The sequence below is a fragment of the Otolemur garnettii genome, unplaced genomic scaffold (genome assembly GCF_000181295.1).
Source record: "Otolemur garnettii isolate 467f Iridium unplaced genomic scaffold, OtoGar3 scaffold00179, whole genome shotgun sequence".
Taxonomy (NCBI): domain Eukaryota; kingdom Metazoa; phylum Chordata; class Mammalia; order Primates; family Galagidae; genus Otolemur; species Otolemur garnettii.
This window is the reverse complement of record NW_003852574.1, coordinates 891,624-904,551: the sequence shown is the minus strand read 5'-3', so window position 1 is coordinate 904,551 and position 12,928 is coordinate 891,624. Positions and strand designations below refer to the sequence as shown.

Sequence of the window (12,928 nt, the reverse complement as noted above, 5' to 3'; positions counted from 1 at the left end):
GGGGAGGCTGCAAAAGTTGGAAGACAGGCTTTATTGTTGTTTGTTTCCCAAATCTGGAGCAGAGACTCCTAGTACTGCCAGAGAAGGCACAGCTTCATTTATCCTTCAATTTTCCCAACAACTTATTGACCACCCACTGTGTGCCAGGGTCAGAAACAAGGTGGACAAAAGCAGATAAGCACCTCATCTTCATTTCTGTGGTGGATACTCTGGAGCCAGATCTGAAGTGGTGGGCAGCTTGCTAACTCAAAAATGCTGGTGTGTGCGCGTGTGTGTAGATATGTCCTGGAACTTGCTGACTTCAGGGTTTTGTGGGATGGCATGAGTGTTCATTGGCTAGGGCCCTCTCTAGTGGTATGAGGGAGCAGTTTGTTGACTAGAGATAGGGAGTGGGTGATCCTTGACTTGGAGTCCTCCTTGTTTCTTGGAGGGAATGTTTTGCTGGTTCTACTATGCTGGGAGAGGGGAGAGAAGGATGGTGTCTGGGAATAGGTGGCCAGTGGCCCTTAGGTGCTCTTTGTGTCCTGAGTAGGGGTGGCCTGCTGACCGTTATAACTTGGGGAAGTGTGAGTTACTGAGCACTTAGTTACATTTTTGTGAGCTGTTGGGAGAGTCACTTGCTAACTTTTGGGTACTGTGTTGAGGTTGGCTGATCCCTGGTCCAGACCTCTGGGGGCTGGGAAAAGAAACAGTAGCTTGTTGACCCCTTAATACTGGGGGAGCTGGTGGTCACTAGTCCCAGACTCCCTTGTGTCCTGGTGAGTTAGCCTGTTGACTTAGAGGTACTGGGGGCCTGGGCTGTCATTGGCCCCAGCTCTCTTGTGTCCCAGGAAGGGGCAGCTGCTGACCCCAGGCTGACCACTGCCCCATCCCTGCCTGCAGACGGCCTGCACAGTGTGACAGCGCAGTGTGTGCTGCGTGTGGTCATCATCACAGAGGAGTTGCTGGCCAACAGCCTGACCGTGCGCCTTGAGAACATGTGGCAAGAACGCTTCCTGTCTCCGCTGCTGGGCCACTTCCTTGAAGGCGTGGCTGCTGTACTCGCCACACCAGCTGAAGATGTCTTCATTTTCAACATCCAGAATGACACCGACGTGGGGGGCACGGTGCTCAATGTGAGTTTCTCCGCTCTGGCTCCCCGTGGGGCTGGGACAGGTGCTGCAGGGCCCTGGTTCAGCTCTGAGGAGTTGCAGGAGCAGTTGTACGTGCGCCGTGCTGCGCTAGCGGCCCGCTCGCTGCTGGATGTACTGCCCTTTGATGACAACGTGTGCCTGCGCGAGCCCTGTGAGAACTATATGAAATGCGTGTCAGTGCTCCGTTTTGACTCGTCCGCGCCCTTCCTGGCCTCTTCCTCCACGCTCTTCCGACCCATCCAACCCATCGCCGGCTTGCGCTGCCGCTGCCCGCCCGGCTTCACAGGTGACTTCTGCGAGACCGAGCTCGACCTCTGCTACTCGAACCCATGTCGCAATGGCGGAGCCTGTGCGCGACGCGAAGGCGGCTACACTTGCGTCTGCCGCCCGCGTTTCACCGGTGAGCAGTACGCCAGGCGGGAACTTGGGGGCGGGACTGCAATGCGAGTGAGGATGGGGCATCACTTTTGAGAAACTGGGGCCGGTGTGGAAGCTGTAAGCCCAGAAGCCGTAGAAGTAGGCCCAGGGTGGGCCTCAGGCCACTAGAGAATGGAGGTCTTAGGCAGGAATGAGGGGCGGGGCCCAGCCGGGCTTGTGGAGCGAGGCGGGTCCAGATAGAGCGGGTGCGACCAGAGGGAGCTTTTTTCGGGAGGCTCTCAGAACCTGGCCTTGAAGCGCTCAGACGTTGTACCCGCTTGAGCAGAGGCGGCATGGTTGTGACCACCTCTGACCACGGCTTGGCCCCCAGGAGAAGACTGTGAACTGGACACCGAAGCCGGACGCTGCGTCCCCGGCGTGTGCCGCAACGGGGGAACCTGCACCGATGCGCCCAACGGCGGCTTTCGCTGCCAGTGCCCGGCAGGCGGCGCTTTCGAGGGCCCGCGCTGCGAGGTGGCAGCCCGCTCCTTCCCGCCCAGTTCTTTCGTCATGTTCCGCGGCCTACGGCAGCGCTTCCACCTAACGCTGTCCCTCTCGTAGGTGCCCGCCCGGTGTCTGCGCGGCCCCAAGCTGCCCCTACCTACATGACCCAGACTCAGATTCCTGACTGCCCGATCCTGACGCCCCCACAGGACACCGCCCCTCCCCTGAAGCCCGCTCCTGACGTCACTGCACTGGGGTTCCTCGTCAGTCCTTGCAGTCCCTTGTCGCTTCTTTTATTGCCCCAGTCTGGGCGGGTGCCCCAAGAAACTTCTTATCGCGGGGATGGTGGGTGTGAGGTGGTATCCGGCTCCTGAAGTTCCCTGCCCACCCCTCTCAGGTTCGCGACGGTGCAGCCGAGCGGGCTACTCTTCTACAACGGGCGCCTGAACGAGAAGCATGACTTCCTGGCCCTGGAGCTCATGGCTGGTCAAGTTCGGCTAACATATTCCACGGGTGGGTGCCTCTGCTGATGTGTGTTGGCGAGTGGGTGTATGTGTACGTTGTATGGCTGGAAGATGCAAGCCCCCTAGTTTCTGAGGTTTGCCTCACTGTGCACCTGAACACACACCTCCATGCCAAACACAATAGTGAAGACCCAGCTCTGGAATCATTCTCTGTGGGAAGGCCCATTTCTCCAAAAAGTGTATGCTGCTTCTATCTGTTCAAAGCCACTCTGGTCCAGCCAGTGTGGTCAACAGTAGGGGGAATAATCTGATACATGCATGGTGATTGCGCTGGGGGATGGAGTGATTCAGCTGTCCCATGTAACTCTCCACATGCATCTCCTCCGCAGGTGAATCCAACACAGTGGTCAGCCCCACAGTTCCAGGAGGCCTGAGTGATGGGCAATGGCATACAGTGCATCTGAGATACTATAACAAGGTGGGCACCACCCCTGGCATAGAGTATGGGGAGAGTTGGGATGCTGAGTTCTACTCATTGGGGTTATCCTAAGGGCACTGTTGATTGTTGTGCCTGGGTCTTTAGCCCCGGACAGATGCCCTAGGGGGTGCTCAGGGACCCTCCAAGGACAAGGTGGCTGTGCTGAGTGTGGATGATTGCGATGTGGCTGTAGCTCTGCAGTTTGGTGCTGAGATTGGCAACTACTCATGCGCGGCTGCTGGTGTGCAAACAAGCTCCAAGAAGTGAGGCCCCCACCCCCTGGTGCCCATATGTCTTCTGCCTCTCAAAGCCCACCCTAATCTTTCATATACTCCATTTGTCACCCCACCCTGCCAAGCTCCCCATCCTTTTTCCAGACCACCAGATTTTCCTCTTCCCTCAAAGACCTTGAAAGACTGTTCACCCTAGCTCTCAGTCTTATATTCTACCCCAAACTCCCTGCTTCCACACACAATGCCTGGGCACCTAGTCCTCCAAAGCTCCACTTTCCCACCCTAGTCTCTCTAATGCCCCAAGTCCCCACCATCCCCTTAATCTTACACCATGCTCTCCAGACTCCACTTCTCTATCGCCCACCACAGCCATTCTGATGCCTTGTTCCTTCATTGTAGCCCTCAATCCCAGTTCCCCTACCTTTCCCCAGACTATCTGCCCATTTTGAGCTATCCTTTGTATGCACAACTGACGTAAGGCCTTAACTCCTTCCCTTGCCTGGCCTCATCCTCCCTCCTCAATCTCCCCACCCTCTGAGTCCTACTCTCTACTTCCTATGGCTCCCAGAAGCAACCCTATTCTGATCCCAATCCCACCAGTGACCCAGAACCCTGACCCCCAGGTCCCTGGACCTGACAGGTCCTCTGCTCCTGGGGGGTGTCCCCAACCTCCCCGAGAACTTCCCTGTGTCCCACAAAGACTTCATCGGTTGTATGCGGGACCTGCACATCGATGGCCGCCGAGTGGACATGGCAGCCTTTGTCGCAAACAATGGGACCATGGCAGGTAGGCCTGAAGCTCCCATGAGTTCAGCCCATGGCTCTGTCCCAATCATAGGGAGGGAGTGGAAGACTACATGGGGTGACTTCAACCCCATCTCCTTAGATGGCAAGCACCATACTACAGCTCAGCCTTTAAGGACTGACTCCTAGCAATCCCATTCCCTGAGAGACTATCAGGCTGCAATCATGGCCTCTTTTGTCCCCTCAGGACATCAATATCCTCCAACACTCATGTTCCCTACCTCATGTTCTTATATCCTCCACGTGCCTTCTTCTCTCAGGCTGCCAGGCCAAATTGCACTTTTGTGACTCAGGCCCCTGCAAAAACAGTGGCTTCTGCTCAGAGCACTGGGGTGGCTTCAGCTGTGACTGCCCTGTGGGCTTCGGTGGCAAAGACTGTCATCTCAGTGAGTGGGCAGCATGGGGCAGGAGGGGTGTGCAGGGTAAAGTCTATTCCTGGGTTGTGGCTAGTGATCCTGCTTCTTTTATTCACTCAGCCATGGCCCATCCCCACCATTTTCGTGGCAATGGTACGCTGAGCTGGAACTTTGGAAGTGAAATGATTGTGTCTGTGCCATGGTATCTGGGGCTGGCATTTCGGACACGAGCAATACAAGGGGTCCTGATGCAAGTGCAGGCTGGAGCACACAGCATGCTTCTCTGCCAGGTGTGTCTACCTTTCTAATTTCAATCTCTGATGCCATCAGCATTTTTCTGGGCTTTTGTATGGTCACATAGCATACTTTTCTGCCAGATGTCCTGACCACTTGTAAACCTGACCCTTGATTCTCTTCCCCATCATGATATTTTCTATAGGTGCAGGGTACCAGCATAGTTCTCTCTAGGTGTAGGTGCACCAATCCACTGCCCCTGACCTGAGATATCAGCAACAGGGTGTTTCCTGGCACAGTGCCCTGTGTGCTAGGTATAACCTTGACCACTGTTCTGAACTCTAATATTCTTGACCTCTGAGCCACAACCTCTCAGCCACAACCCAACTTGGTGCTCTAACTCCAGCTATGCGTTTCTAACCCACAGATAGATCGGGGGTTGCTGTCCGTGACGGTGACCAAGGGCTCAGGCCGTATCGCACACCTCCTCCTGGACCAGGTGACTGTCAGTGATGGCCGGTGGCATGATCTGCGGCTGGAGTTGCAAGAGGAGCCAGGTGGCCAGCGGGGCCACCATGTCCTCATGGTCTCACTGGACTTTAGCCTCTTACAGGTTTGACCTCTGACCCTGGGGTAGTATGCTGTCAGCCTTCCAACCAGAACTGCCTTGTTTGACCCCAGTTCTAGCTCAGCTCCTCTCAATTCCCTGTACTGCTCCAAGTCTGACATTCTTCCCCTAGTTTCCTTCCTTATATCCTTGGTGAGTCCACACCACCAGTCAGGTTAGTGTGCTGTCAGGTCTTCTTTACATCAGGGAGCCTACCTAGATTTCTGGCCTGGGTGTAGGGAACCTCTGTAGCCAGCAAAGGCCTGACTCCTGGAAGCTGCTTTTGATCTTTGCCCTGATCCCTACCTACCCAGATCAGAAATCAAAGAATTTCAGTCTTCTCTGAGTCCAGGAGGGAGGCGAATGAAGCTGGCTTCTGGCTGAAACCTTCCTATCACACATTACCTAGGACCAAGCATATTCTCCATGCTTGAGAGCAGCTCACTCCCAAACCATTCCCCTGGTACAGAGGGAAGTATGGCTATGCAGGGATAGAAGAAGGCCAAGACTGACTGTAGGATAATGGCAGGGTTCATCCCCATCCTGATCCCCAATGCTGACCGTCCCCCCCTTCTCCAGGACACCATGGCAGTAGGGAGTGAACTGCAGGGCCTGAAGGTAAAGCAACTCCACGTGGGAGGCCTGCCTTCCAGCAGTAAGGAAGAGGTTCCTCAGGGTCTGGTCGGCTGTATCCAGGTGGGGGTCAGCATGAGAATGTGATATAGAACATTAGGGTCATTAAGCCAGAGGTCAGGGGCTCCTTGGGACCTGAAAGGAAGCATTCAAATTGGGGTTGGCATGAGGGCATGGATGACCCAGAGTTACCAGAGATAGGCCAAGCCTGTGATATTAGAAGTGAGAGTCTGGCTTGGATGATCTGTGTCAGAGACAGCACAATTAGGGTTCCCCAGGGACCCAAGTCAGGGGACTGAATGAGGATATTTTGCGGGGCCTGGTTTCTTGGGGGAATCTTGGGAAACTGCATGTTAGGGGTTATCAGACCAGGAGGCTGGCTGTAGAAGACTTGTGCCCTGACATGTTCTTACCCCTTGCTGGCTATATGCATAGGGGGTGTGGCTTGGCTCCACACCCTCGGGGTCCCCGGCCCTGCTACCCCCCAGCCACCGAGTGAATGTGGAGCCTGGCTGTGTGGTGACCAACGCCTGTGCCTCTGGGCCCTGCCCACCCCATGCGGACTGCCAAGATCTCTGGCAGACCTTTTCTTGCACATGCCAGCCAGGTAGGCTTTGAGAGGGTTGGGGGAGGGGTGATCTGGGCAGGAGCCAGGGGCTCATGACAAAGATGGGAGATCCAGAGGGCCTGTCAGGGCAGGGGGGAACTTAGAAGGACAAGTTCCTTCTAAGGAACTTGCTTCCTTTCATGCTCTGTGACCCGTGTCCTGAGCTTCCTGACCTAATCCGCAGGTTACTATGGCCCAGGCTGTGTGGATGCCTGTCTCTTAAACCCCTGTCAGAACCAGGGGTCATGCCGGCACCTCCCAGGAGCCCCACAGGGCTATACCTGTGACTGTGCAGGTGGCTATTTTGGGCACCATTGTGAGCACAGGTGAGAGGCTGGGAGCTGAGATGATGGAGAGACCTGGTGGGGACAGGGAGGGCCACTGAGATACCATGGGAGCATCTCATTTGGTTGTTCACCCTCAGGATGGACCAGCAGTGCCCACGGGGATGGTGGGGAAGCCCAACCTGTGGCCCCTGCAACTGTGACGTTCACAAGGGCTTTGACCCCAACTGCAATAAGACAAATGGGCAGTGTCATTGCAAGGTGTGCCTGACTCCTGACCTTTTCACCCTTTGGACAGGATCTGATTCTTGTCCAGCTTGCTGACCTTGGCACCTGACTTGGGCCCTAACCTCTTACCTGTGTCCTTTGAGCTAGTTGCCATCTCTCATCCTTGACCCTAACACCTCCCTTACCTCCTATAGCCCAGTCTTCCTCTTAGCTTTTGAGTGTTGTTCTCTTTACCCTTTGCCTTTGACCATTCCCCAAACCCTGACATCTGACTTTAGGCCCCAACCCATCCTCAAACAGGAGTTCCACTACCGACCCCGGGGCAGTGACTCATGCCTCCCGTGTGACTGCTACCCTGTGGGCTCCACCTCGCGCTCATGTGCACCCCACAGTGGGCAGTGCCCCTGTCGCCCAGGAGCACTTGGCCGCCAGTGCAACAGCTGTGACAGTCCCTTTGCAGAGGTGACAGCCAGTGGCTGCCGAGGTAAACAGGCTCAACCCAGCTTCACCCACAGAGGGCTGATTCCAGCATGCTGCCACCAAGTATTAGTAGCATTTTTGGCTTCTTGGGTAGGGACTCTGGAAGCTTCTGAGGAAGACCACTTATACCCAGGGATCCCTACATTTGCCCCAAGTACTTTGTGACTTGTCACAGAATCTTACAGGCCCACTCCTGAGAAGCCAACAGCAATGGTGGGCAGTGGGCCTGGGGTAGGCAGTGGAGGGGCAGTAGGCGAGACATGGCTGCCACTTGCCCCAGACCCTGGCTGCCTGTCTTAGTACTTCCTCTCTCCCTAGTGCTCTATGATGCCTGCCCCAAGTCCCTGAGATCTGGTGTGTGGTGGCCTCAGACCAAGTTTGGCATCTTGGCCACAGTGCCCTGTCCTCGGGGAGCCCTGGGTAAGTATATGGGGGGAAAGGGCTTTGCTGAAGGTAAGGGTAAGCCTTTTCTCTGACTGCTAGAGCCATTTCTTTTCCTGAGTTGGGTGGCCTTGGTCCTGTAAATAGGTGGGAATGGGGTGGGAGACCATGTGGGCCCCTCACTACCTCCCAGGGCCTCTGGGTCCTTCCCTAAACCTTCATTGAGCCTCCATCTGTTTCTCTTGGCTTCTGGGCAGGATTGCGGGGTACAGGTAAGGGGTACGTGTTTGCTCAGGTGCGCTGTCCCCTCCCACTGCCAGAGCTTTTGCAGAACCCTCCCTCTGCCTGAGATCCCCGCAGACCCTTCCCTCCTGCCTGAGGTTTCTAAAATCTATTCCTAATTGCCTGAAGTCCCTGGAGGCCCCTTTCTGCTGTCTGAGGACCCTGGAATCCCTTCCTTAATGCCTGAGTTCCTCAGGATGCCTCCCTATTGCCTGGGAATCTGAAGATCCTTCCCTACTTCCTAAGATGTTTGCAGACCCCTCCTCAGGACATCACCACTTCCTGAGGGTCCTTGTAGGCCTCTCCCTACTGCCTGAGATCATGGAAGATCCCTCCCCTCTGTTTGAGGACCTTACAACTCCTCCCTGCTGCTTGAGGCCTCCTCAGTGGCTGGACAGAGCTCGTCTGTGTATGCATGCCCATGTGTATGTCTTTCTGTGCCTGCACAGTCTAAGAGTCTGTCTTGGAGGGAAGGGAATTCTGTGTTTAAGTTAGAGTCCCTCTTGTTGGTTACAAGCTCCTTTAAGGCACAAGTCAATTCTCATTCTACCTCCATCCCAACAGACAAGGAAGAGAGATGACAGCAAAGTCACCACTGAGGCAGTGGTGACTTAAATCTGTGTGAACCCCCCACCTTACTTTGGTCACAGGATATTCCTGGCAGACCTCATCTGTGTTGGCATGTCTGTGTGTGTATGAGATAGTGCTGTGTGTCTGTGCTGATCCATGCATCTATGTGTGTGCAGCTGTGAGCACTGGGTGTGTGTATGAGCACTGACATGTCTATGAGCCTATCCCAGCCTATGTGTGTATGCAGGTGAGTGTGTGTGTGTCTGCAGCCCCACCCTGTGTAGCTGGTGGTTGAGGATGGTCCATACACCCCCTCAGGAATGGACTTACAAGCACTGGGCCCACATGGGCTGGGGTTGGTGTGCCCAGGGATCCAGCTATAGATGCCTACTTCTCTGTCCTCTGCCTCAGGGACTGCCCCAGGACAGGAGAGGGTGCTGTAGTCAGCTCCTCAGCAAAGGGATCCAGGCCCCAGGTCTGACTCGGGCTTTCCTACTTCTAGGTGCTGCTGTGCGGCGATGTGATGAGGACGAGGGTTGGCTGGAGCCTGACCTCTTCAACTGTACTTCTCCTGCCTTTCGAGAGCTCAGTCTGTTGGTGAGACTGCTCAAACCTTTCCCTGCACCTAAGACCTGCACTGGCTCTAAGCCCTGACCTTAGCTACCCCAAGCCTATTGTGGGCCCCAGATATCATCTCTAGACCTTGATCTCTTGGGCCATTTCTGGTTTCCCTTTAAACTGGCAACCCCTTCTCCCTGTGAGGGGTTTGACAATGGCCTAAGGGATCACAGAGCAACCACTCTCATTCTTGTCCTGGCAGCTGGATGGCCTAGAGCTGAACAAGACAGCACTGGATACTGTGGAGGCTAAGAAGCTGGCTCAGCAGCTGCGGGAGGTGACTGGCCACACTGACCATTACTTTAGCCAAGATGTCCAAGTTACTGCCCGCCTGCTGGCCCACCTGCTGGCCTTTGAGAGCCATCAGCAGGGTTTTGGGCTGACAGCCACACAGGATGCCCACTTCAATGAGGTGAGCCTGTGCCCTATGTTCCCAATCCCCTGGCCCTGGACCCCCAGCTCCATGCCCCCTAGCTCCCCAGCTCCCAGCCCTGGATCCCTAGCTCAATGCCCTCCTGTCCTCTGCAGAAGTGAAGGTCCCAGGCTCTCCTTCTTCCCTTGTCCGCTTCGGCTCCACTCCCTTGCTGTTGGGTCCTCTCTGAGCACCTGGCCAGACCCCTTGGCCCTGTTCCCTCACACATCCTCATCACCTGGCTGACCCCAATTCCATCTCTGTCCTCCCAGAATCTGCTATGGGCCGGCTCTGCACTGCTTGCTCCAGAGACCAGGGACTTGTGGGCAGCACTGGGGCAGCGGGCCCCTGGGGGCTCCCCAGGCAGCGCAGGGTTGATGCGGCATCTAGAGGAGTATGCAGCCACACTTGCAAGGAATATGGAACTCACATACCTGAATCCTGTGGGGCTGGTGACACCCAATATCAGTGCGTGGTGGGTGGGGCGGGGCAGGGCAGTGGGCCATGAAAGGGCAGGAACCTAGAGGTCTGAGAGGCTGGGGCTATTGATGGTGACATTAATGGCAGGAGGCTGTGCCACCATCCTCAGCATTTTTTAGGGGCAGCCTCTGTGCTGGTAACAAGGAAAATGTGAATTATGGGACTTGGGTGTAGGAGGGAGTGGAACCTTCAGCATGGGGAAGAGGGCCTTGATGGGCCTCCTCCTTTTTCCTCCTGGGCAGTGCTCAGCATTGACCGCATGGAGCACCCCAGTTCGACACAGGGGGCCCGTCGCTACCCCCGTTACCACAGCAACCTCTTTCGGGGCCAGGATGCCTGGGACCCTCATACTCATGTGGTGCTGCCTTCCCAGTCCCCTCGGCCATCCCCGTCTGAAGGTGAAAGCCCTTGAGGGATCCCTGGGTCAGGTTCTGTTTCCCTGTCTCTATCAAGTCAGACCCCATGTTGCCCTCTTGCAAATTTCCCCGTTGCCAGACCTCTCCATGTCAGACCTTTTATGTGAGACCCTCTCGCATCAATTCTTCACCCCACAACTACCACAGATGACCCCTCCCAGACCTTGAATTTCCCCTCCATGGGCCCCTGCTCCCCTACCTTCTAGTTCTGGGCCTGCATCTAGACGTGCTTAATACTGGGTTGGGTTCAGAGCTGTGTTTGTGGGTGCTTGGGGATCAGAGGTCACTGACAGTGGGTCCTCTCTTTCTTGGCAGTTCTGCCCACAACCAGTAACGTGGAAAACTCTACCACCTCAAGTGTGGTTCCCCCACCAGCCCCGCTGGAGCCAGAGCCTGGGATCTCCATTGTCATTCTTCTTGTTTACCGCACTTTGGGGGGGCTGCTCCCCGCCCAGTTCCAAGCCGAGCGCCGAGGCGCCAGGTACCCATGCCTCTCATCCCTGACCTTCCCATGAGCTTCTGCTCAGTACACCACTCCCTTCTTTGGTTAGCAGGTTCACAGACATATAGAGATGCTCCTGTGCACAGCTTCAGGGAGCCTTGTCTGTGCTGGGTTCCATGTGAATCATGCTCTCTGGAATTGTGCAGAGGAGTAGTGCATGATGACAGACACATAGCCACAGATGGGGGCAATCACACACAGGAAGGTACATTCACCAGGTATAGACTGGCTGATAGAAACAGACAAACACAGGCTGATTGATGAAGGCCTGAAGAATTTGGCAGGAGGTCAGTATGAGCAAACATTTCAAATCCTCTGGAGCTAAACTAGCCAGGTGCCATGGCGGGCACCTGTAGTCCCAGCTACTGGGGAGGCAAGAGGATAGCTTAAGCCCAGGAGTTTGAGGTTGCTGTGAGCTATGACACCATGGCACTCTACCCAGGGCAATCAAGTGGGACTATCTCAAAAAAAAAAAAAAAAAAAGAAAAGAAATTCTCTGGAGCTACTTAGGCCTCAGACTCCAGTCTGAGCAGTTAGTCTGAGGGCAACAGAGAGGCATCTTAGAAAAAGCATCCACTCTGGGTATATCCCAGACCCTCGGTCAGCCATAGTAAGTAGCACAAAGACAGGGTGAGGTAAGCAGACAGCTTGGAGAGCTCAGCAGTGGCCAAGCCCAGATGGGATGTCTCCTCAGGCTTCCTCAGAACCCTGTTATGAACTCTCCGGTGGTCAGCGTGGCTGTATTCCATGGACGCAAGTTCCTAAGGGGTGTCCTGGAGTCTCCAATCAGCCTTGAGTTCCGACTGTTACAGACAGCGAATCGGAGCAAGGCGATCTGCATGCAGTGGGACCCACCTGGCCTGTGAGGATCCCCATTCTGGAAACCTTGGTCCCCCGCTAGCTCCTGGGAGGCCAACTAATAATCTTAGCCTGCCCCTCAGCCATTCCCACAATCCCTTGTAAACCCTTGCCTGACAATGGGGCACTCCCCAGATGGGGTGGTAGATCTAACTGCCCTGTGGCTACAGGGCGAACCAGCATGGTATGTGGACAGCACGGGACTGTGAGCTGGTGCACAGGAACGGATCCCATGCACGGTGTCGCTGCAGCCGGACAGGCACCTTTGGGGTCCTCATGGATGCCTCCCCCCGTGAGGTGGGGCTACGTTCAGTGTCCTGAGGGAAAGGTGGGAATCAAAGGGCCAGGGGCGTTCTGCCCAACACCCCAGTGAATGTCCCTCTCTTTGCAGCGGCTGGAAGGTGACCTGGAGCTACTGGCTGTGTTCACCCATGTGGTTGTGGCAGTGTCTGTGGCTGCACTGGTGCTGACTGCAGCTGTCCTGCTGAGTCTTCGCAGCCTGAAGTCCAATGTGCGTGGGATCCATGCCAATGTTGCAGCTGCCCTGGGGGTGGCAGAGCTCCTCTTCCTGCTGGGGATTCACAGGACCCACAACCAGGTGCAGGTTCAGGGCCAGAGAACCTGTGTCCTGATAACCCCACCTTACCCAGGATGCCTGGGTGGGGCCAAATCTCAGGGTCAAATGCTCAGATTGAGGCCAAGGTTTGGCGTAAAATGCTGTGGTTTAGGGATCAGAGGTGGGAAGCAGATGCCGGGAGGGGTTCAGAGGTGGGACGAGGCAGGAGTGGTCCTGACACCACCCTGCCCTGCCCTCAGCTGGTGTGCACTGCAGTCGCCATCCTCCTGCACTACTTCTTCCTCAGCACCTTTGCATGGCTCCTTGTGCAGGGGCTGCACCTCTACCGCATGCAGGTTGAGCCACGTAATGTGGACCGTGGTGCCATGCGTTTCTACCATGCCCTGGGATGGGGCGTCCCTGCTGTGCTGTTGGGTGAGGGCCCTGCCCA

The 12,928-nt window shown here is 55.7% G+C and overlaps 1 protein-coding gene across 1 annotated transcript in view; it reads left to right on the top strand.

The window, feature by feature from the left end:
- Positions 1–12,928, top strand: part of CELSR3 (cadherin EGF LAG seven-pass G-type receptor 3) — a 27,059-nt gene that overhangs the window by 5,093 nt on the left and 9,038 nt on the right. Inside the window, exons 2-25 of the mRNA XM_012811926.1 lie at positions 883–1,533; positions 1,882–2,107; positions 2,392–2,507; positions 2,848–2,936; positions 3,042–3,199; positions 3,793–3,956; positions 4,234–4,359; positions 4,450–4,619; positions 4,991–5,176; positions 5,750–5,866; positions 6,239–6,410; positions 6,595–6,736; positions 6,835–6,955; positions 7,223–7,406; positions 7,721–7,822; positions 9,138–9,232; positions 9,456–9,665; positions 9,938–10,133; positions 10,388–10,543; positions 10,877–11,042; positions 11,758–11,925; positions 12,092–12,218; positions 12,313–12,519; positions 12,738–12,912. Of these exons, the coding sequence (XP_012667380.1) occupies positions 883–1,533; positions 1,882–2,107; positions 2,392–2,507; positions 2,848–2,936; positions 3,042–3,199; positions 3,793–3,956; positions 4,234–4,359; positions 4,450–4,619; positions 4,991–5,176; positions 5,750–5,866; positions 6,239–6,410; positions 6,595–6,736; positions 6,835–6,955; positions 7,223–7,406; positions 7,721–7,822; positions 9,138–9,232; positions 9,456–9,665; positions 9,938–10,133; positions 10,388–10,543; positions 10,877–11,042; positions 11,758–11,925; positions 12,092–12,218; positions 12,313–12,519; positions 12,738–12,912 (4,224 nt within the window). The remainder of the gene's footprint in view (positions 1–882; positions 1,534–1,881; positions 2,108–2,391; positions 2,508–2,847; positions 2,937–3,041; positions 3,200–3,792; positions 3,957–4,233; positions 4,360–4,449; positions 4,620–4,990; positions 5,177–5,749; positions 5,867–6,238; positions 6,411–6,594; positions 6,737–6,834; positions 6,956–7,222; positions 7,407–7,720; positions 7,823–9,137; positions 9,233–9,455; positions 9,666–9,937; positions 10,134–10,387; positions 10,544–10,876; positions 11,043–11,757; positions 11,926–12,091; positions 12,219–12,312; positions 12,520–12,737; positions 12,913–12,928) is intronic.